The sequence below is a fragment of the Giraffa tippelskirchi genome, chromosome X, assembly GCF_054371585.1.
Source record: "Giraffa tippelskirchi isolate mGirTip1 chromosome X, T2T-mGirTip1v1.2.pri, whole genome shotgun sequence".
NCBI classification, from domain to species: Eukaryota; Metazoa; Chordata; class Mammalia; order Artiodactyla; family Giraffidae; genus Giraffa; species Giraffa tippelskirchi.
The window spans coordinates 6,299,251-6,324,312 of record NC_137289.1 but is presented as its reverse complement, the minus strand read 5'-3'; the positions used below and the strand labels follow the sequence as shown (position 1 = coordinate 6,324,312).

Here is a 25,062-nt window from a genome sequence, read left to right as displayed (position 1 = left end):
GCTGGCAATGTACAAGTGGATGTGGAATGGTCCTTTGTCTCAAAGATAGGCTTTAAGCAGTGCTGTGGAGCAGGGGAATGGACTGAATGACTTTAAGTTCCCCTGAAAAAATTTAAGCCAATTAGGTCAGGAGGTATATAGAAAGGGCCTACCGTGTTTAGTGCCAAGAAAGTGTCTCATTTTTTGAAGTTCCTGCGAATAAAGTTGCCTTGTTTTTCCTCCTCAGGAGATGACTCATCCCTGGCCTACTCCTCTCACTGCCTTGCATACTCCCGGAAGTTCTGAGCAGAGCTCACTTTCCATCACAGGACAGGTCAGTGGTCTTCTTGCTCCGTTTCCCTCGCTATGATGTCAGTTATACCAATCTTCCCATTGGAATCTTAAAAACGGAAATGGCTTTTTTGTTCTACCACCATAAAATCTAGACTCTTTCGTATCCCTCCGGATGTTAATACAGATAGTATATTTATTGAAAGAGTATCTTTAAGAGAATGTCCACTAGATGCTGGCTTGTAGATCGTTATTCCTAGAGCGTTACCACTGGCCGAGCTACTGTCCCCAGAGCTGATGGACCAGAGAGAGGAGTGAACTCACCCCTTAAGAAAGACCCAATAGATGATGGAACAACATCCCAGACTGTTTTAATTAAAAAACCCAGTGCTCTTCAGCCTAACGGATCAGTTTTCACTTTCATGTATCACTTCTAGTCCTCGCCCACAAGCAGACAGATTTTCACATGCCAACAAATCATATTGACAGAACCTTTTCTCCTACAGTTCTAGTGTAGAACTGTCAAGTGTTTCATATAAATGAAATATATGAAACATATATGTCAAGTGTTTCGTATAAAGTTTTTCCTCACTTGCTCTCAGTAAGAATTTTTTCTCACCATTAATTTTTAAAATGCCTGAGTAGACGTGGATATTCCCATAACACATTTTAAAAGAAAAAATAATGTCTTCCTTTCTCCCACCCACCCATCCATCCATCCACCCATCCATCCATCTACCTATTCATCTACCCACCCACCCACCCATCCATCCATTCACCCATCCAGCTACCCACCCATCCACCCATCCCTCCATTTATTCAGAAACCACTTACCGAGGACATACAATAAAGTTAGGGATGAAGAAAAACACGAAATGACAAAGAAATGTAGCATGTGCCTTCGTAGAGAATAAAGGCCCTGAGAAGGATTTCATACTCCCTGGGGCAGTGACCAAGTGCTTACAGGTGACATCACCTGGAGGCTGCTTACAACTTTGACAGGTGGAGAAGGGCCCAAGAGAAGAACAATCTGTGCAGAACAGGAGGGCGAGGCACCTAGAGAGATCACGGTGGGGTGTAGACTATTATGGTCTCGAGTGAACCCCAGGCACATAAGTGCATCTCTGGGAAAGGCCTTGAATGCCAACCAAGGAGACTGTGCTTTATTTGTAGAAGAAACCCAATCACATCCTTTAATTTTAGAGTCATTGTTTTGAGAGTAACATTGGCCTAAACTGCATTTAATCATCCCCTTCCACCTTTGAAAGGGATCAGAACTAAGTGAGCAGGGTCTGGAGTGTGGCATTCCTTCCTGAAGTCCAACTCTCTGTGGTCAGGCTGCCCTGAGTTTGATATCCTTCTCCCTGGCATCGCAGCCAAGCAATCAATTCATCTGTTTCAGGTGTTGAATCCAATGCTTGTACAGCGATTGCAGTGTTTTCAGCTGTATTTTTCCAATTTTGCAGATAATTCGTGCAAGTCACAATTTTGACATTTGCAAGTGTTTACAACAGAATTGGTTGTTGAAATGGGCTTTTATAGTAAGTGCAAAATTTGGAATCAGGCCTGATCTGCATTTTCTGTCAATTATCTTTGCTACCATCAACCCCATAATAAAGGTAGAAGCAAGTGGGTAAAATGGTGAAACCAGTATGGCTATCCACCCACTCTTTTGTTTCCCTTGATTCCTGCCAAAATGTTGATTTGAAAGAAAAGTACATTTTAAATAATAATAACAACATGAACAATGCATATAATGCTGTCGTGTGCCTCTCTTGGTTCTGAGCGCTGACTACATAGTAAATAATTCAATGCTCACTATATTGGTGGACTTCCCGGTGGCTCAGTGGTAAAGAATCCACTGACAGTGCAGGAGACCAGGTTTGATCCCTGGGTCAGGAAGATCCTCTGGAGAAGGGAGTGGATATGCACTCCAGTATTCTTGCCTGGGAAATTCTATGGACAGAGGAGCCTGGTGGGCTACAGTCCATGGGTTTGCAAAAGAGTCAGACACCACTGAAGTGATTTAGCATGTACACATGCACTATATTGGTAATTTGACTGTCCCTAGATTACAGAGGAGAAAACTGAGGCACACAGTCAAGTAATGTGCACAGAATCACTCAGCTAATAAATGAGTGAGCCTGTCTTTAGTTCTGGGTTTTCTAATGATATGTTTATCATATCAGTTTATAGATGCACCAGTTCAGATTCCATCTTCCAAAACACAGGTATTCTCCAGCAAATACATGCACCTGGGGTGCTGGCCCTTTCCTTGTGCTTTCACCAGGACTAGGTGGCACCACCCTCTCGGGAAGCATCCATTTCGTCCTTTCACTACAGAGCTTGCATGGAGGAAAGGGCCTTAGGAGCTGCAGACCTGGCTGTTCTTAATCCTGGTTCTGCCATTTGCTGGCTGTGTGGTTCTGTCCAAGTTCTTCTAAGCATCAGTTTCCTCATTTGTACTGTGTGTGTGCGTGCATGAACATATGTGGTATGTGTAATCCCAGTGGATTTTCCAGGCCAAATAATCTATGATTCTATAAACTTACAAAAACCAATACACTTGAAAATTATCAACTTAGTGAAATTTACTTATCCATCTCAAATTGAACTGCCATGTTTTCAGATGGAAAATGGAAAAACTCTATGCCACATTGAGGGAGCTAGTAATGTCCCCTGGGGAAAGTCCTTTTAGACAGAAGTTGGCAAACGACAGCCCATGCCTTTTTAGATTTTTAAATGGTTAAGATTTTCCAAAGAAAAAGAATATGAAAATTACTAGTAATATGAATGCTATGAGATGCTATGAGTGATATGGAACTCAAATTTCAGTGTCTATAAATCAAGCTTTCATGGAATCTAACCACACCAATTCATGTATGTCTTATCTATGACTGCCATCACATTACAATGGCAGGGTTGGATAGTTATGACAGAGACTGCAGGCCCCTCAAAGCCTAAAATATTTACTATCTAGCCCTTTACAGGAGAGGTTTGCCAACCCCTGCTCTAGAATCTAAATCCTACAGGAGCCTCTGATTTTACAATTAAGGCTATTATTTAAAATAGCCTGACATAAGTTTGTGAAAACATTTTGGCATTGTTATATTTTACTCCTAAAATTATCTGTGTGACATGTCCATGCAAGAAATGCACAGATCAAAGTCAGACATTTAAAAAAATTTGTATGATGTGCATCAACAATTGCTGTATGAACGATGCAAATTCTCCCCACGACCAAGCTGTTTTTCAGTCAGGATTGGGTATGTATGCAAAGGAACTTGGGTAATACCCAAAGATGTTTCATTGGTTCGGAATTCTGGTTTGAAACAGTCTTACCCAGCTAAACTTTAAAAACTGTATCAAGAATACATAACACAGTTGACTCAAATTCACTCAAAAATATAACCCTCCAATTTGTTTCATGCATCACTGCTCTGAAGCCTCAAACAACTGACTGTTTGGGTCTGATGTCCACGATACATGGATGAAGGGTAAAAACTCAGTCCAGATTTCTGGGAGCAGTACAAAGGCTGGCCATAATCAGAGATATCATTTATTTGACTCTGAATGTTGTTGTTTGATTCCTGAAGCTATGCAAAACCAAACTTGTCCTATACAATTGTAATGAAATCTTTTTTAAAAATAATGAGCATATAGTTATGGACAAATGGTTAACTCCTCATTTATTTGGCACTCTGGGAAATGTGATGCTCTGGATAACTGAAGTTCTTGGATAACAAAAGGCTATCCTTCCATCAGTCAGTTCAGTTCAGTTGATCAGTCGTGTCCGACTGTTTGCGACCCCATGGACTATACAGTCCATGGAATTCTCCAGGCCAGAATACTAGAGTGGGTAGCCTTTACCTTCTCCAGGGGATCTTCCCAACCCGGGAATTGAACCCAGGTCTTCCACATTGCAGGCGGATTCTTTACCAGCTGAGCCACAAGGGAAGCCCTTAGCTATTGTAGCATGCTGTAATATTATGTGCTTTGTCACTCAATTGTCTCCGACTCTTTGCAACCCCATGGACCGTAGCCCACCAGACCTCTCTGTTCATGGGATTCTCCAGGCAAGAATACTGGAGTGGGTTGCAATGTCCTCCTCGAGGGCATCTTCCCAGCCCAGGGATTGAACCCAGGTCTCCCACATTGCAGGCAGATTCTTTACCATCTGAGCCACCAGGGAAGTCCAAGTAATATTATACTATGCTGTAATTGTGTCCTCGGGAGCTATTGACATGGCTAGGAATGCTTGCCTGTGTTATTAAATGGCCATGGGCTCTGGTGTATTTTCAGTTCTGACTGTGCTGTGTCATTTGCTTTGGCCCCCTGTGCTGTCAGGTTTCACGTCTCAATGTTTCTAGTGGCTGTGTTTTTAGAAATGTTTCCCCTTCCTCACCATGTATAATTTGCTAAGGGGTGGGAATCAAATGGCAAAGCTTGTTAGGGTCTTTTGTCAAAAGTCAGCTGTCCAGCAGACTGGGGAAAAGATGGCAGTGTGGGGTGGAGAAGCCTTTGAGCAGCAAACTACCTGGGCTTAGTGTCAGCCCTTTGCTTGAGAAGCCTTTCACATGTCTTATGGAGTTTCTGCTTGTCTTCTGGTGTGGTGATAATGCTAGAAGATAAGGGTCTTGGGTAACAGAGTCAAGCTACATAGATTGGAGAACTCACTTTCAATTTAAACACAGCATCATCATCATTCTAGCTCACTTCTCTTACATAAAATTATGCTGTGATCTTATTTTTACTCTATAGGGTGGTAAGATTAGGCTTAAAAAATAGATTACTTGCAGCAGGTTGATATAATTCTTTTAAAGAATTTTTTATTTGAACTATAGTTGATTTACAATGTTGTGTTAGTTTTACATGGACAGCAAAGTGAGTCAGTTATGTAAACATGTGTGTGTGTCTATGTGTGTGTATGTTCTTGATACAACTAATTCTTGTATTTATTTGAATTCATTGTCTCTGGTTGGAAACACTTGCTTTGCCTTTGAAATTTCCTCCTTCCTCCACACATGTGTCCATGCTCCCAGAAGGCCTGATGTGTGCAAATCTGGATTTCTTAACACAGTTATAAGTCACGTTGAGGCTGACTTTCAAATGAAATTGAAATCTCTTTAGATCATGCACTCCACTCGCGTAGTTGGAATTGCTTCCTGTACATCTCCAACTTTGCAATGAAGTTTTAAGAACACTATTCTTGTAAAAATAAGAGGCATCTATTGTATATGTGTCACCGTCAAGGTAGAAAATTGGAGTTGTTTCTATAAAATGGAACAATTGAGCCAGTCTGTTAGAGTGTTATTTATACCTCTACCAAAGTCATGATCCTTTGTTTGAACCGAGTCCCCTTTACTTCCATAGAGGCATCATTGCCTAGCTAAGTGAGAAATTATACATTTGAATCTCACACACATGGGTCATTTGTTTCCAGATTGCACACATTTCCAAACAGACACCAGTCTTATGTGTAATTCTGATCAAATGGCACTTATGGTCATGTTGCAGCAGGTTTAGCTGGCAAATGTCTATCCTTTAAATAGAGCTAAAGACAGTAGCCTAATTAATGGACTCCTTAACAGTGGTTTCCTATTTGCCAACATTAGTCAAGTTATATCTTCAGCAATAACAAATAGACCTTCTGTTTCTTTTGTATCATTTTACTAATGTTTGTATTGTCTGTGTTCTTCCTTATAGGAATCCCAACATCTGACTCCAGGATTTTCCTTACAAAGTAGGTGTTTTGAAAAAAAAAAATCTTTCTTGGTCCAAACCATTATCTCCTCTCCTCCCTCACTTTCTTCTCTTTTCTACCTAATATCATGAAAACATGAAATAACAGTAAGAAAAAGTCACATTGTGATATATCCAATTGGTTTCCTTTTTACTTCATCTGTTATACATGGTAGGATTCTGTGAAAAAGTGTAACTGGAAGGGCTGCGTGTTCAAGACCAATGTTGTTCAGAATTATCATTTGACAGTAAAAAAACGTGGATGGTAAATGTCTGTGCACTTTCTTTTCAGAGTGGAGTGACCCAACCAGCAGAGCTTCTATAAGGTGAGTACCGTTCAAGTCCTGAGTATTCGGGTTTCTGAAACAGGCTTCTTCTGGGGCATTTGGCAAGGAAAACGTGCTTTGGTGCTGAGCGAATCTTGTTCTCTCTGCTGCTCCTTGAAAACAGGAAACTTGCCTCTTAACGATGTGGAGTGTGATTAGAGGGGAGAATGAGACTTCCCACGATAAGCCAATAATAGTCAAATGAATGAAATCACCATTAGGCTCTCTAGCATTGTAGATACAAGCTGGGTCAAAAATAACTGTGATTCTTGAGTTGTTTGAACTGTGATTCTTCAGTTGTCTAGTTGTTTGAGCATTGTGTCAGTTCAGCCACAGACATCTTTATATGTAACATTTGGCCACCACTGACTAGGATGGAGAAAGAAGCCGCCTAAGTAGCCGTGATTGAACATGAGGGCTTGAGTGCATTGTTCTGTCCAGTCAGCCTGGGACCTCGCTGTTCACAGGTCATCTGGTGACTGTATATTAAAGATAAACAGGGCAGCCAGAAAGAGATGGAATAAAAGATTGCATGATACTAGGTTGAAGTTCAGAAGCCAGGGCCCTGCAATTCACTCCACACTGTCTTCATTTTTTATTAATGTTCACTGAAGGAGGGGCTTGGAGAAACCAATTTCCTCAGATTAACTATTGTAGATTTTGTAATATCCATTTGTCCACAAGCGTATCAAGGGAGTAGTTCTCTCACAACTTCTTTCATTCCTAATAATAGAAAATGGAAGCCAACTTTTCTGTGTGAGTAATAGTCACATACTTGAAAATTTTCAAAATGAAATAATTTATGTCATTTGAGTGGCCTAATGGCACACTTGAAGTGAATTGCTCACCTTTTGGAAGATCACGAATAATTGCATAAAACAACTGGGAATGACTCCCAAATAGACCAAGGCTCTGAGAAAGTCAGTGGTATTTCCATGGTCTCGGTTCTGTTTAGTACTAAATTCCCCAAAACGCTGACCTCATCATCAGTCCTCTTATTTGGTTTTCTGGCCTGATCTGTGCCTTATAAGTCAAGGTTCCATTTCAATCCCAAGAATTCTCCATTTAAAGAATCCAGGGAAAAAGAAAGAGAGAAGAGGAAAATAAAACTATAACCTTGATTTAAGGACCAAATTACATGGAAATGTGGTAATTGAAATCTTTTTTTTTTTTTTTTTTGGCTATGTCAGATCATTGTTGTGGTACTTGGATTTCCCTCAAGTTGTGGCTTGCAGGCTTCAAATCGCATGGGCTCAGTAGTTGTGATACACAAGCTTAGTTGCCCCATGGCAGGTGGGATCTTAGTTCCCCAACTAAGGGTCAAACCCAGGTCCCCTGCATTGGAAGGTGGATTCTTAACAATTAGTCCCAAAATCATCTTTGCTATTGTTCATTCCAGCTTTTTCAGTCATCATTTTGCATTGACCTCCCCCTAGTTATCCTAGTAGACAATAAACCTTATTCTCCTTACCTCTACTCCTAACTTGCTCCACTCTTATTTCATCACACACACACACACACACACACACACACACACACACACACACACACACACACACACACACACACACACACACACACACACACACACACACACACACACACACACACACACACACACAGTCGAACATTCAGGAAATCAGTGCAGGTTTCCCAACATGAAAACATATAAGAATATTTTTTCCATTGTACAATGATTCTACTCCTAAAGCAGGAGTTTTAGGCTCCTGCTGTGAAATATGCTGATTTCCATATAGACCATAAAATGCAGTATTTCAGTAGTTTGTAACTAACAGAAATAAACTTGTCAATTGTGGTTTATAGCTAGAGGCTGCATCTCCAGACAGTAGCACTGGGTATGCAGTGCATTTAGTAGGGCTAACGTGCTCTATAGGCATTGTTGATAAAACCGGAAGACACTCAGTCTGTTTAATGAGTGAACTGCTCTTTTTTTTTTTTTTTTTTTGTCTCTTAAAATGATTTAGGAGTATTTCAAACTATTCTGTTAATTGACCCAGAAAGAAAAGTGATAAATCTTTCTAGAAATTCCACAGACTCAGAAGTGGTAGCACCAGGTGATAGCAGTGATTACTGCTGCCTAAAATGTGAGAAAATTAGTAAGAATAAGTATGAATTCAAACCTCTGTAAATAGTAGAGAGGCTATGATTAATGTTGGTAAGAATTCCACTGTTATATGTATGTTTCTTTTTTGTTTTTAATTTCTTATTTATACTTGATGTAACACAGAATTGTTTTAATTTGCATGTTTTGTGGCTTTTTTGTTGCTCACCATTGAACATCCAAAGTAACCTCTCATTAAGGGGTTTTCAGAAAGTTTCTAAAGATGGAAATAATTGAAAATAATTATATGTGCAGATAGGTTTTATTTTTGTTAGTTAGTGGTGATTTGAGCTTTTCTTGGTGATGCTAGAAGGAAGTTTTGAGCAAGTTGGAGAGTCATTGAGGGGCAGCATAGCAGAGTGGAAGACATGACTTTTGAATTCAAGTACCCATCCTAGCCTTTTGCTAACTTTGTGCACCTAGGAAAATGGTAGTTTCCTCATCTGGAAAACCCACTTTTGTGAGGTAATTATAAGGGTTAAACAAGGTAGTCAGTATGAAGTACTAAACAGGGTGCCTGGCATATGTTGCAACTGTGTAATGCTAACTTATTGTAATATAGAAACCTGAGCAGGATGACTGTCTCCTATTTCCCACTTTTTTGTTGGTGCCTAATTTCTGAAGAAATGTGGTTGTTTTTTTTTTTTTTAATAAATTTATTTATTTTAGTTGGGGGCTAATTACTTTACAATATTGTAATAGTTTTTGCCATACATTGACATGAATCAGCCATGGGTTTACATGTGTTCCCCTTCCTGGACCCCCCACCCACCTCCCTCCCCATCCCATCCTTCTGGATCATCCCATTGCCCCGGCCCTGAGCCCTTGTCACATGCATCGAACATGGAATGGTGTTCTGTTTCATATATGATAATATACATGTTTCAATGCTATTCTCCCAGAACGTCCCACCCTCATCTTCTCCCTCAGAGTCCATAAAATTGTTCCATGCATCTGTGTCTCTTATTCTGTCTCACATATAGGGTTATCGTTACCATCTTTCAAATTCCATATATATGCATTAGTATACTGTATTGTTGTTTTTCTTTCTGGCTTACTTCACTCTGTATAATGGGCTCCAGTTTCATCCATCTCAGTAGAACCGATTCAAATGTATTTTTTTTAATGGCTGAGTAATATTCCATTGTGTATATGTACCAAAGCTTCCTTATCCATTCGTCTGCTGATGGACATCTAGGTTGCTTCCATGTCCTGGCTATTGTAAACAGTGCTGCGATGAACATTGGGGTACACGCGTCTCTTTCAATTCTGGTTTCCTCGGTGTATATGCCCAGCAGTGGGATTGCTGGGTCATATGGCATGAACTGCTCTTCTTGATCTAAAATCTAAGCATTGTTTGTCAGACTCCAGCTGGAATAAATCACCTTCTTGTGGTAGGGTATAGGTTTAACACGGGACAGATCAGAGCTATAATAATTATTTTCACTTTTAGCTTCCAAATTATTATCAACTTAGCCATTATGGTCATTCTCCCTTATTTTACCTCACTGTGCTTTTTAAGTCAGTTTCTAGGCTTTTTCATCTGGCAAGGTCATCCTCCAGGCATCTGAGAACATCCTGTGTGTAGACAGACTGTTAGTGGCTGGAGGTTGGTGGGAAGCAGCCCCAAGACAGACCTTCTGCAGGAGAGACACCCTCCTAAGGCTTACAAATGTCCTGGGCAAGGCCCTAGCCCTCACTGCAGTAGGAAGACATGGGAGCCCTGTAAATCAAAGTCCCTTTGCTACTGGACTATTGATTCTTTTCCTCATCTTGGCCTCATTTCCCCAAATGACAAAATGCAGATCTTCCATTTGGGCCTGAGTTGTTTATAAGGACTGCACCAGGACTGAAAACACCGGCGCAGGGTTCCCCAAGTGCAAGCTCAAAACTAGCCAGGCTCTGTGATGCAGCAGGATCACTGGCCTTGGGAGGATGGAAACTCTTCTCGCCCCAGCATGCTCCATTGACACACAGTGCTTTCTATAGGGTGTCCATCTAAGTGGTGATGTCCTACCTGTTACAGCTGGAACCCTGACTTCCCAGGAGGCCAGAGCATGCAACTGGGAGAGTTTCAAGATCCAGGCTTGAGTCTCTGTTCCATGACACTGATGGCATTGGAGGAAAGCACTGACCTCAGAATCAGAGGATTCGAGTTTAAATCAAGGGGGAATTTATTTTTATTTCAGAGTATAGAGATAGAGCCCCTTGAGGGACATGAGGCAAAATAACAAACATATGTATATATGCATACTGGTATACATGCAAACACTTGTCACAATTCAAATGTAAACAGTTAATACTCTCTAGTAATTCAACTCAACCTCAAAGTGCACTGAATGCAAACCGTTAATAATTTCTGGAGGAAAGAAGACCCAGGAGGTTTTGTTTCCCTCATCCTGTATAAGGCAGACTTGTATTATAGTCTTGGAACAGGCCTCACCCAGGTCTTCTAAATCCAGTGGAGTTTCTAGCCTCCTTCACGAAAGGTCTCTTTCCCCCAAAAGAGTGGAACATGGGCTATCGAAGGTCAAGTTGTATTTCTCAGGCTGTAGAGTTGTGTAGTTCTACAGTGATACCATGCCCGTCCTGCCTCTAAAGCACCCATTTATTTCAGGGAAAATATTCAGAGATTGAAGGGACACCCCAGACAATGAGTTACCTTCTAGTTTCTTTATGACACCACTAAAAAACAATGGAGGAGAAAATGGAAATCAAATCCAAAAAACTTGAATTTTCTTCATTGAGTTAGATGTCTTCATCTAGTTGACTCTAGCTTGTCAATTATTTGTCAGTGCAGTAGCTTTACCAAAATACTTTGGTAAAGTAAATACTTTGGTAAAGACTTTGTTGGTCTTTTATGAGCCATCCTGAATAGGGACAGATCAAATTCTTCCTGTAAATCATTTTCAGACAGAAACCATGAACTCAAGAGTATCCCTCTAGTCTTTCCTTGACTTTAGCTCATTTCGTGAGGACCATTGAGAAGATGGAAGCTCCATATATGGATGTTTGGATATTTCCTTTGTCATCCTTGGTTGTTTGCATTTGGATTCTGTCCAGTCGGAAACCATGCAGACTCCCTTTTAATCAGGTGTCTCCAGTGTTTTAGGCCGTGCTGTTGAGAATTCCTGGATAGTTTCTATAAAAGCCCAACATAAAGGTAGATGTAACCATAAGTCTGCTGTTTCCTTGCCATGAAACCAGTTTCTTCATTTATGGCACTACCTACAAGTCTGAAAGCTTCCCAGCCATGGACCCAGACAGTTGACGAGAGGCCTGACAAAGAGAGTCTAGTTGTGGCCTGTTTACCTGTGGGTGACAACTATGCATACCACATGGACAAATTCTTGAATGTAGCACCAGATAGGAGGAAAGGAAGTTACACTCTCACAGGAATGGTAGACATCTGTGACAATAATCACTGTGCTGGTGGATCATGGGCGAGACTAGGTGCCAGGTCTCATGCCAGGTGCTTTTATATACACTACCCTATTATATTTAGCAGGGCTTCCCTGGTGGCTCAGATGGTAAAGAATCTGCCTGCAATGCAGGAGGCCCAGGTTCGATCCCTGAGTCAGGAAGATACCCTGGACGAGGAAATGGCTACCCATTCCAGTATTCTTGCCTGGAGAATCCCATGGACAGAGGAACCTGGTGGGCTACAGTCCATGCCACCCTGGAGGGGCTCCCAATAATTCTCATTTTACAGATGAGAAAAATGATACTAGAATATCATCCCTCCTTATGAACTATACACATTTCAGTGGGAGGACAAACTGACTGTTTATCTTGAACAGACATGTTAGCTATGAGTACACAGGAGGGCCAAGTAAGTTACATTGCTCTTCATGGGAAAGCTTGCATGCTCAAAGCCTTCTCTTTTCCCACTAAGTTGTCCCTCTTCGTGGAATCTGATGCAGTCAGGGATTTGGTCACCAAATTTGGCATTTTGTACCTGGGCGCAAACCTTCAAATAGACTTGAAGAGCTGAAGTTGATGATTCCAAACCTGGTTAAAGTTGCTTGATTTAACTGAAAGAGCATTATTTCTCATCTTTTCTCTATATGGTATGAAGATTTCATTATCACAGGGAATAGAAAGATAATGAGAATTTTTTTCTAGTTTGTTATGACCAGTAGCAAGTGCTACATAATTTCTCAGATGAATTTTGAAACATTTTTTTTTTTTTATGAATAAAACTCCAAAACACAAAAAAACATGCATGAAAATTTTGACCATCTTTCTACAAAAACTTTCATCATGGAAAATGTTTCCTTTGAGAATCTGATTTGAGATTTGAGCAATTTTATATGTTCTTTCCTAAGTAGTTAATTTGGTCTTCTACTTAGATACAGTTTCTTTCTACAAAAACTTTCATCATGGAAAATGTTTCCTTTGAGAATCTGATTTGAGATTTTAGCAATTTTATATGTTCTTTCCTAAGTAGTTAATTTGGTCTTCTACTTAGATACAGTTTCTGGAGCAAAGTAAATGTGTAACGAGGCAGGGGAAAAAATGACTTTTATTTTCATAATCAGATTAATTCTTAATCAGAATAGATGATTTTGTACTTGGAATTTAGAAATACTAGTAATTAGTTTAAGGCTTACAAAACCAAACTAAACTCTCCCAATAAACTGGTAATCTTGGTGACTGTCACTGGTCGCAGCCATTCCAGCTTTCAAACTGAGACATATGCCAACTCTTGCATTTAGCCCATCTTGTATGCCCTGCATCTTAGAGCATGCCAACTTTTCCTAAGGACTTAATATAATTTTGGAAGTTCTCCACTACATCAGGGACAGCCACCTGGGAGCAGAGAAAACAAAATTTGGCAGCCTGTTCAAGCTGTGAATTAAAGGTAATTCACAGTTTGAAATGAATCAGCATGAGGTCCTTAAGAAGAGTAATCAGACATCAAGAGGATTTTATTTTGAGGACTGTATATTGGCTAATGTGACAACAAGCAATATTGGCATTTGCAATGTGCACGTCAAGAAGCACTGAAGCTGCTGGTGCTTGACGGGCGCCAAGACTAAAAACTGGGCACCTTTGACAGGAGCTGTGGATTTCTGCTTTCATTACAGAAGCTGCAAACATAGATGTTTGTGCTCAGGGAGCATAAATCTTGAAAGATCAGATTTGCTTTTTGTGTCTTTGTTCAGGTGCCCAAGATTTGTATGTTTCAGGTGGATTTTGAGACGTGTCTGTAATTAGAAACAAACATCTCTCTTTCTCTCAGGAAAAAGTCAAGTATGTCATCTTTTCTACTTGATTTGCATCCATATTTATATTCATTCATTCACTGTTTCATTCCTTACAACAAAAATGCTTTGAGCCCCTATTATGTGTAAGGCTCTGGGCAACGCAGGGTGATAACTCAGTGAAACCATGCACACTCCCCACCAACAAGCTCACAGGTTAGTGAAAACTTCCATGGGTAACACCAGTATCTCAACCAGCGCCTACCCACTGAGCACCTGCAGCGAGCGTGTCAGGAACTTTCTCTCTTTACAGACCCATGGGAGTCAGCACCTTAAATTCTACAGCAGCAGAAAGCAAAACTTAGGGGTTTTGAGTGAGTCACCCCGTGGGCTACAGTAACAGAACCACAACCAGACGGACTCCAGAGCACATACTCTTGACATGCACTTGAGCCACCACCTTGGAATTCACCTATGATCTTGCCCTGGTGTCAGGCCAAAGTAGGCTGAACACTTGCATGTCTGCTCAGTCATTTGTCTTCGTGACTCCATGGGCTGTAGCCCACGAGGCTCCTCTGTCCATGGGATTTCCCAGGCAAGAATACTGGAGTGGGTAGCCATTCCCTCCTCTGGGGGGTCTTCCTGACCCACGAATCGAACCCTCTGTCTCCTGCATTGGCAGGTGGATTCTGAGGTTTTATTCTGAGGTTGAAGAGGACTTGAAGCCAGTGACCTGTCTTGACCTTTACAACTGGATTAAAATTCCAGGTTGCTACTGTGGTAACCATACCTTGAAAATTAGATCCTGACAGTCACAAGAAATTTAAAAGTTCACTGCTGCCATGAACTTTGAAGAAAGGTCACTTAAGATTGTTAGAGACAGCCTCTTGATTTAAATAATCTGCCTTTCTGTCTGGTATGTCTGTGTGTGTGTGTTTGGGGGGATACCACAAAGAGATTATATCTTGATGAATTTTTTAAATATAAAAAATGGTTGTGGTTTGAAGCAGAGCAGTTTTCTGCATGAGATTTAAATCAACGTCAGTTCAATTTATAGTATTCACAGAGAGTTGTGATATTTGGGGTGGCAGGAAGCCAAGAGACACAGAAAAGATGTAAAGACACTGAGAAAAGATACTTCTGGGGGGTCCTTTTCAGACAAACCTCAGTGGCCCATGGTCCAAATGGCAGCCACTGTCAAACCACAGGCTGCTGCACCCAGAATTTTGCAGAGGAGGGAAATAACAGAGCAGGCACACGACAGACTTGCAGATCAAGATAGCGGGCAGGCGCTGATTTGCCCAGGGGCATAAAGAGCTGCTCCCAAAGTGAGGGCAGTAGGAACCGAGCAATATGGGGCATCTCACCTCTGAAGCAGATGGGGGATTGAGGAATTTGAAATTCCAGAAATTCTCCATCCTTCCTTTTGTATTTCTCTCTCAAGACAAGCAGTTCATGGTGACTCTGGCTTTATAATTAGTTGTGGGCTCTGTCTATGGTTCCATAACAGGAACAAAATTTTGATTGGGCTTTTTTTGACACACTACAACAGGATTGGAATATGTTTCTTAGGCAACACATTAAAAAATACCTCTTTAACGCTCTGAAGGGAGCAGTTTCCCACCAGAAGTGATGATCTCACTCTGAGAAAGTTGGCAGACTCTTTCCCACACAACAGAGAGCAAATATTCAACCTGTTGGATGATATCAGGTAGCTGGGAAAAGGATGGGAGGCAACAGGATGATATCAGGTAGCTGGGGGAGGGATGTGAAGCAACAGGAACTCTCGCCTTCCACAGAGGGGCAGCTCTGGCTGAAGACCTGAGGGGAGATAACCTCTCACATCCCTTGAGTGTCTCTTCAGCCTGGTTTGGTCAGTCCGTGTGCCAAGGAGACTGGGAGGACGATGACGGAATTGCGATATTCCTACAACCCAAGAAATGCTTGGGAAAGCCCAGCAAACACTACCAGTATTCCCCTTGAGAAGGTTCTAGAACCTCAGGTAACACCTTGGGCTCTACTGACATAATAGGTTCACAAGTCTCTGAGCTCCTTAGGGACAAGGGTGGTATGGATTCACCTGTGCTTTCTTAGCAACTAGTACACAACCTGCTGCATAGTAGATAACCAGAAATTGTTCTCGAGTGAATAGTACATAGTCAAATTAGGATCCAGAAGGTGTCAGCTATTCTGAATTAAAAATAACATTTTTTAAGATCTTTTATTCTTAGATTCCTCAATCCATATTGAAAAGGTAGTGTCATAAGAAGAAATAAAAATGTGTGAGTGTGTGCACATGTGCATGTCTAAGGAGTTTAGTCATGGAAATCCATGTAATGTAGACATTGAAGTGGACAGGCTCCAGAGCCTGGGTTCAAGTCCCAATTTCACTGATAGCTCAGTTGGTAAAGAATCCCCCTGCAATGTGGGAGACCTGGGTTCAATCCCTGGGTTGGGAAGATCCCCTGGAGAAGGGCAAGGCTACCCACTCCAGTATTCTGGCCTGGAGAATTCCATGGACTGTATAGTCCATGGGATCACAAAGAGTCAGACATGACTGAACGACTTTCACTTCACTTTGGCCAAGTTACTTAACCTTTCTGTCACTCAGTTTCTTAATCTGTAAAATGGGGATGATAATAGCACCCGCATGATAGCACTAAATGATTGAACTGCTTATTATCGTGCTTGGTACATAGGCAGTTCTCAATAGACATTAACTGTTTTATTCATTATGCTTAAAGTTAATACTGTCATTATTACTGTGTGCTCTGAGGCAGAGACCTTTGTGCTGCATTCCACTCTTCAGTCACTTGGGGAGCCCTTCCTTCCATTTCCCTGACTTGTCCCAGAGGCTCCCAATTGAAGGAAGACCTCTACAGGATAAGCCTTTCCTCTGTGGACTCACCTACCCCAGGACCCAAGGGTAAAAATGAAGAATGGTGGAAATGTGTCAAATTCATCCACTTTGGGAACTAAGCACTTTCTTCTTCTTGGGAGCTCACTACAGCATCTTATCACAGCCACACTTGTGCTTTTAATCCTGTGATTATTTAAAAAAAAAAAAAAAGCTAGGACTTATGATGTCTAGGCACTCTTCTGAGTGTTTTATGTCCACTAGCTAATTGAATGTTCACAACTCAGTGAGACGTTGGCACCACTCTTACCCACATTTTACCCAGAAGAAACTGAGGTTCATGAATGGAAACTAAGTTCTCCCAGCCAAGAACGGTGGGTTCATGTTTTGAGCCTATGTCAGGCTGACTCCAGTAAGAGACTCCTGAAATGCCACCTTGCTGCCAATCCTGGAATCTACCAGACTCCATTGTCTTGGCAAGTGCAACACTTTCTCAGAGATAACAGAGGACCAGAACTTGACCCAAGACTTTTTCTGTCTCTGATTCTCAGGATAGCTTCTCACCTTTGGTAAAATCACCACTGGGGTAATTTCATAATTGTGGATTGCTTGGCTGACATCTATGTGAATGACTATTTCTGAAATATTAAAGCAACACATTGGCAGTATTCTAGTCAAGTAGCACAGAATCCTTTTCTGATTTTGCTCTTTTTCTGGCATGCATAAAGGATTCATCTGAATAACAACAACAAGAAAAAAATGAATAAAATTTCATGAACAAGTCCCCACCATTCTGTGAAATAAGCACTCTAATCCCTTGCCTGGTCAAATCATTCCTGATGCTGCATGTCTGTTTCCTTGGTCTTAAAAGACATTTCAGACTCTGCCTTTAATTATGATCAGACTTGACTCTGAATCCCTTGAGAAATAAGCTTGTTTTTGCTGAGAGGGAAGGTAAAGTAACATTTAAATAGGTTTTAAAGATAAGAATGAAATTTCAGAAGACACACTATTGTAGAACATACTGTATATTAAAATATATCAGCACATAGTTGTAACAGTAGCTTAGTAAACACATTACTGAGTGAACTATGATAAATATTCCACGGAGGTGCTATTTTGTTCAATCCTAAGCACTGGGTTAAGAGTATATCACCATAAAGTAGATAGGCAGTGTTGAAAAATATTTGCTTATGTGTCTTTTTTTAGAACATCTCTTTCAGGCCCAACAGACTAATTGTTTTTCTTCCCTTGCTGGGAAAAGTATACTATAAGGAATTTAGTTAAGTGGTATAATAAGTGAAGATCTAAAAGAGTTTTAGAAGATAACAATTCTCAGAAAAGAATTGTCTTTAGCAATTGATTGTGAATTGGACAGAAGTTAAGTATAAAACACAATCAAAAGAGGTTCAATGAAATCTTTCCAATCTGTAACCTAATTTAGAATCCAGCATCACTTATATTGTGTACTGGCACCTCTATTATTATAAGAACCTGAAACTGTAGGTAAAATAAGTGTATCAGTACAAGTAAATGAATTTCCATGTTCTGGAGAGTAATTTTTTTCCTCTGGACAGTCTGAATTATCCTAGTTAAGAGACCACCTCTGTGGAAGAACAGGGCTCCTGAAGCCTATTCTTTTGCATAGAGTTTTATATTAAACTCCTAGAAGCCCTGTTCCAAAATTATAGAATAATAGGAAGTATTTTTCTAGAACATTCTTCTATTACTTTGCTAAAACTTTTACATCTAAACTAAAGTAACTTGACTCCTAAAATCAAAATCATGGTTCAGTTCAGATGTTGTCTTTTAATTCCATGTAAACAAAAGTGTGATGAGACATAATGAGACAGTTCATTATGCACATCAGAGCATGTCAAACCAGGTCCAGTTTAAAGCCGTAGGATAATTGCCCCGTTTGAACCTATGGTATAAAACTATTTTCTTAGTTTAATTCCATAACGTGAATGGTGCATATATACAAGGTTTCAAAGCAGTGTTTCTCAGAAACAGCATTTCAATAGCTCCTCCTCTGCAAAAGAAGGCAAGGGACAAGTTGACAAATCATGACAGTCTCTCATAATGAAAACCTGATAATATGCACATCCACGTGCCCACTCCATCCCAGTGTAGTCTGGTTGAATGATGGTTATCACTGAATGACTGTGGCTCACAGTTTTATGTGGGAGAGGAGAAGAAAGGACATATAGAAAGATGTTTTCCCACTTGAAGCAAACCTGTCACAAAACTCTCGCATATATTTCCAAACAGATAAAAAGGTAATTTTTCACCCTATAAAAGAACCCTTTGAAAATGATTCACCGAAGGTTTCCTCTAAATAGTAAGTTCATCTCATGCATTCACAATATGGTTTGATTTTCAAAACATCAATTTACATGCACTTTCTAGAAACAAATCTATTGTGCAAAGTGATGCTCACTTGTATAGCATAAAAAGGTAAAAATATGTTTAAAAAATCAGGGTCCATAGTTTATAGAGTGTACTCATCATTAATATTAATTTATATAGTCCAGCAGCTTTCACTAACACAGGTAGAGATGGAGATGCCACAGGCTGCCTCAGAGGTGGTTCCATAATGCTCATTCATAATTAGAGAAATGCCGTTATTTCGACAGCAGTCAATCAGACACAGCCTTGTTCTTGTTCTCATGGGAACCTAATCCTTTGGCCCCTTCTTCCCCCTTCAGTTTGCCTGGTTCATGGACATTCCATGAGCTGAAAATCTAACAATAAATTAGGGACAAAATTAGAGCCATTTTTATTACGACTCACATTGGGAATGGAATGTAATCCTTGGAGTGCAGAGTATTCACAGCCAACGTGAAATGGACTGGTCAGTAACTAGAGCCGTGGTGTAGCATTGCTCAGATCAAGAATTCTCTAAAGAACCCTGGCAGCCAATGTGGAAAGGTTACCTGGAATCGTCATTTAGAATAGAGCAAAATGCCATTGAAAAGGGAGCCAGGGCTGAGCTCCCTGCATTCATTGTGATGCTTTCATTCAGGTGCTGATGGCTTGGCTTTTTAACAGCAGAGGTGTTTAGTCTCTGTTAGAGAGAGGGTCAGACCGCGGAGGAAAACTGACAGCAACACAGAGATTGACATTCTGTGGATTTGCTTGTCTTCCAAGATGATTTCTCTGGGAAACTTGTCTTCCTCTGCATGAAACTAAGCAGCTTCCGAAACAAAGGAAAACCGTCACCCGATCGCTTGGCCAAACACAGTTTTGAACTTCCCTATGGAATTCAACTTGAACAGCTTTATCAAAGGTTTTTCTGAGCTGATCATACAGGATAAATTTTGGGTCTTTGATTTATAGAGCACTAATTTCAGACTGATTCTCAGATAATTTCCAGGAACACATTGAGTTTTTCCACTTAAAAGGTCTATTTCTGTGTTCAGTTGTGACCACTAGGCAGGTCTGGTGGGGGAGGCATAAATGTAGCTCTAGGTGATTATTTTGAGAATTTCAGCATGTTGATTTTCATCGCCTAATTGAAAATCAGAGTTTTTTACTGTGACTTAAAAAAAATCTTATTAGTGTCAAACAACTTCCCTTGGAAACTTTGGCTGTATAGTCTTATTTATGCCATGCAAGTGTTGTGAATATTTGAGACAAATCAATTCAGAGGGAAAGAAAATAACCTCACTTTTCTGTCAATTATGCAGATATGTAAGGTAAAATTCTTTGAGATATGAAATTTCTAGATTTCACCTTTCCTAATGCTTTAGCATAAAATCTTAGTATAAAAGGATTACCATATAATATTAGTTGTTATTCAGAAAAAAAAGTTTTATGAACCAATATATTTGGGAAACAGCGGGTTAAAAAAACCTAATGAGTCTTTCCATTGTAGGAATTCTTTGAGCCTTTAATATGCTAATGTTCGCTGTGTTTCTACCATAGGGGTGTAGAATGGGAAGGGCTTCTATGACTTGGCCATAGAATTTTTTTGCCCAGAATATCTTGGGCCGTGCCCATCCAGATAACAACATCATCATGGCGTTCTCTGTACATATATCATGTATCTAGACACAGCTTCGACATGTACCTGGAGTGGTAATACTCCTTTTTTATCTTTCCACCCTTACTCCACTTCTCCAGTTGCCCCACCAGATCAGAGAGGACATTTAAAATCAAATGGCCCTCTTAGGCAGTTTAGTGAAATGACAATTTGTATGAAAAAATCATGGAGGCTTTATTTTTGAATTCACAGTATGGAGAGTGTTCTGAGCTCACCAACTTTCTTCCTAAAGATTTCTTTGGTGGGAGCCTTTCCTTCCCCCTGCAGACCACCTGCAGCTAGAAGCTGTCTCAGGGGTGGCTGACTCCAACACTGCCCATCATCTTCCCCCACCATGGGGAGAAAAGCTGGCTGAATAGAGAAAGAAATGCTGCAGACTCACTGAACATTCTTGGGAGATCATTTACTGCATGTTTTATAAAACCAGGGACTGGATGTGCTTAAGAGCTTTTTATTAGATATTGCTGAGAGAGATAATAGTCCTATTATCCTGGTGACTTTTGAGACCATTCTGAATGCTGCTGTTATTGAAAATGCAGTAATGAAGTCACCTCTCAAATCTAAGCGGGTGGATTGTCCACTTCAAACTGTGGCTGCCCCAGCTGGCTGGCTTCCCTCCTCCCTCTGTGGGAATGCGTTTTGGGAATGCAAACGTGCATAACCTTAGATTGAGAAAAAACACAATTAAAAGAGAATTTATTTTTCAGTGTGGGAAGGGAGGTTGGATCACACCAATCCAGAGTCTAAGGAAAGCATTTCCCACGTTGCCCTTGTTTTCTGTGTTCTGCTTGGCTCTAAAAGCACCAGTCCTCCAGAGCTGATGTATTCCCTTCCATACAGCCAAATCATACTTTCAACGAGGCCAAGAATGTGTCCTTAACTTTAAGTACTTTCTTGATAACAGATCTCCTATTATGGGGAATATTTACGACGTAGTTAAGCTGGGATTATAACCCCTACATTGGTATTTCTGGTCTTCTGAGCTACACACTTAAAACAAGATGTTTCTGTGTACACAGTACTCCATTTAATTATCATTTTAATTACTTTATTGACATAAACATTAGTTTGGAACACATTTTACAATAATGAATATAACATACAAGCAATTTATAATTTTCATTATATCTTATCTCATGCACATTGTGTGAGGCTTGATGGTAGATAATTAGTTGATTGGATATGAAAGCACCCAAAATACTGATGGCTAGCAGAGATGAGTTCTGATTAGTTGGTTCTTTCTGCCATCATCAATTATATATTGTTTTTGTATTTATTCCTGATGGATACTGAGTAACATGCAGCTTGCAAAACTTGTAGAGAGAGATGGTACAGTGATTGTGTTTGGAAGATATTATAACACCTACTTTGTAATATGGAGAAATTCAAATATTGTTTCAGAAATTAACCCTGTCTTTAGATTTTCTTAAGCATCCTTATCACTACTGATTTTATGCACGCGTGTCACAGATGCATTTTTGTAAATACCCTGTTTCTCAGCATACTAGTAGGGTTAAAATAAGAAATCCAGCAATAGAAGGATGAGGTACACACCCAAAATAGCAAAGATGAAAATAAAAAGTGCTCTGAGAGGGTGGTACAATAAATACTCCGGTTTGTAAGACTGTGCCCCTCTCCAGGTTGGAAGTGGACGAGGCAAGATGGTGACCATCACACACGTGATCTCACTAAACTCACTGTCCAGACATCAAAGCTCTTCTTTACATTATCTTGGTAACTGGACTAGGAAGTGGCCATCTAGTCACCTTTAGTGTTTTCAAAATCTGTGCATTGATTGCTTATTCACTGAAGGCTGGTATCTCAGATTGAACCATCATCTGAGTAGCAAGTTACTTTTTCAAGGGCATTAAAGGTGCACCAGTAAACTTCCGATGTAGATTCATGGTTATTCTTTGAGGATTTATCGAGTGTAGATCCATAGGCCCAGTTTACCTTGTCAAGTTGTGAAATTTTGTAGGGATGCTTCTTACTGCCAGTTGAGCCTTCTCATGCTGTCCTTATGTTGGGTTGGCCAAAAAGTATGTTTGGGTTTTTCTGTGAGATGGTACAGAAAAACCCAAATGAACTTTCTGGCCAACCCAATACTTTACTTTGTCTACAGGGAGAAGAGGATAGGGTAGGAATGAGGCTGGAAATCCAGGGGCCATGTGAAAAGGAATGCAGGCTTTCTCAGGTAGCGCTAGTGGTAAAGAACCTGCCTGCCAATGCAGGTGACATGAGAGACGTGGATTCGATCCCCGGGTCAGGAAGATACCCTGGAGAAGGGAATGGCTACCCACTCCACTATTCTTGCCTGGACAATCCCATGAACAGAGGAGCCTGGCAGGCTATGGTCCATAGGATCGCAGAGTCAGACATGCTGGAAGCGACTTATCACACACACATTTTTGTTTATAAAGAGAAGTAGAAATTCAATTTGTAGAAGTTGGAAGATTTTTACGCTTGCTATCAGATAAAATTATGCCAGCAAATCCATCCGAGGGTAGATCTGGCCTTGGAGTAGAAAGTCCTTGTTTTGCTTTTCTTTCTCTGAGACTGAGTTCTGATGAAAGCCAAGGAAGAAATAAATGGAAAAGTATCACACCAGGGCTCAGGGCTTCACTGCTGCTGCTCTCTGTCATTTATTAAGGTCCAGTGCCCTCTGAGCACGTCTTCATCATTTGGTACATGGCAATGAGGGATATTTAACTCAAAGAGAAGCAGGCAGCATGCTGATCGAATGTCACACTGCGGTTGGCCTACCTTGAAATACCAAAGTGGATCGGCTTCAGATGGGTAACCGATGTGGTTTTTCAAAGGGATATCCAAATCCAACTGGTTGGGGATGCAACTCAGTGACTTGAGATTGGCCAAAAAGGGTGGAAAGGCCTCCCTGCAATGGAGAATTAGGAGACCCAATGGTGTGGTTAGTATAGACAATGTGCGTTGCCTCTGGGGAAGTGAGCATTGCTATTTGAGGTGAAGCCCGGTGGTTTGACTTTTCCCCAGATTCCACCTACACAACAGTCTGAATGTATTGCTTTTTCACAAACATGCATTCCACTGTTCTATACACAGGTATAGATTTATGCAGATTAATTTGGCATAGTGCATCCAATTGCTGCTGTGAGATACATTTTAGAATTACTTCCTAGCTCAGGCTAATGGTGAGAATCAAATAAGACATAAAAATAGGTTTACAAAGATTGTTTTATAAATCAGATAAAGCTTTCTATTACCTACCATTGGAACTGGATGCATTTTTGCAAGCAACATCAGGGTTGTGCGTGTAATACTTTCATTATTTCCAGCAAAAGTAAAACAAAATAGAAACAAGTCCATTGAATTTCACCACTATTAACTACTATTAACTGTAATTTTTCTTGACAAGCTTTCTCATCTGATGATGAGTGGTAACACTGGGAAAAGTCTCCTGAAAAATTGCATAAACGTTAATGAAATATGCCCTTGTATTTTTAGTGTGCCCAGTTCAGACATTTAAAATAGAGCAATTTATAATGTGTTAGCAGTCAGAACTCCATCTTGTTTTAAGTAAATTTATTTCTCTACTTCTTGTGAGACTCTAACTCACTCTGAGAAGACTCATGACATTTCACTGCACAAGGCGGGTCACAAATTAAATAATGTGAAATAACATTATTAGAGAACTGAAGAAAATGATATGGCAATAATGTGTTTTACAGTAAAATTTGATAGTCCTCTAAAGATCAATGAGTGTGTTTGTTTACTTTGAAGTGAAAGGACAAAAGGCTTCATAATGGAATCTAGAAAAACAGCCGAATTAAAGGAATCTTTGCCAGATTAAATGAGCAGATTTCCTAGTCTGCAGTGAATTCAGAAAATATACCACGTACTTGGCAGTAGGAAGAAATATCGTAGGCACCGTCTGTGATAATGTGTCATTATAAAGCTACCCTGGAATGAATGAAAGTTCTCTCATGGCCACACAGAATAAAACAAGCTGCAAGTCACAAGGGTCCTGTCCTGTCCCAAACATTGATTGAAAGGGCCCTTTATAAAGAGAGAAAGAAACAGCGGGGCACCTTCATTTGCATGACCAAACGCTAATGATGGAGGCGCTTTTATGGACGCACTGTGTACACAGAATAGGTTCAATTAAAAAGAAGCTATTTTACACTGGCCTTTACCTCACCAGGATTAAAAAGAGAGAGACAAAACAAAGACCATTTATCTAGGTAACAATACATTACTTTTTAGAAAAATGAAGCAGAATATAGGGTAAGCAAGAAGCGTGGGTCTCCCATGGTTTTATCTTTGCCACTTCTCTTTTTGACCAGGGCATCTTAACACCTCACGAAGATTTTTCTTTCTAAATAGGGTAAATATGAATGACGGTGAGAGTGTACAGGAATATAGTAGCTGATCCTGACTAAGAAGAACAGGATTCAGAACTTCTTTTGAGTTGAAAATCAAGCTGCATTAGCAGGGACCAACATGAAATGCTTTCTGAT

At 40.3% G+C, this 25,062-nt stretch overlaps 1 protein-coding gene across 4 annotated transcripts in view; it reads left to right on the top strand.

Annotated features, from left to right (window-relative positions):
* The window catches only part of AFF2 (ALF transcription elongation factor 2), a 523,475-nt gene that overhangs the window by 365,651 nt on the left and 132,762 nt on the right, over positions 1 to 25,062 (top strand). For all 4 annotated transcript variants that reach the window (XM_081563763.1, XM_081563762.1, XM_081563761.1 and 1 more), the window contains 3 exons: positions 227 to 313; positions 5,977 to 6,013; positions 6,305 to 6,338. In XM_081563763.1, the coding sequence (XP_081419889.1) occupies positions 227 to 313; positions 5,977 to 6,013; positions 6,305 to 6,338 (158 nt within the window). The remainder of the gene's footprint in view (positions 1 to 226; positions 314 to 5,976; positions 6,014 to 6,304; positions 6,339 to 25,062) is intronic.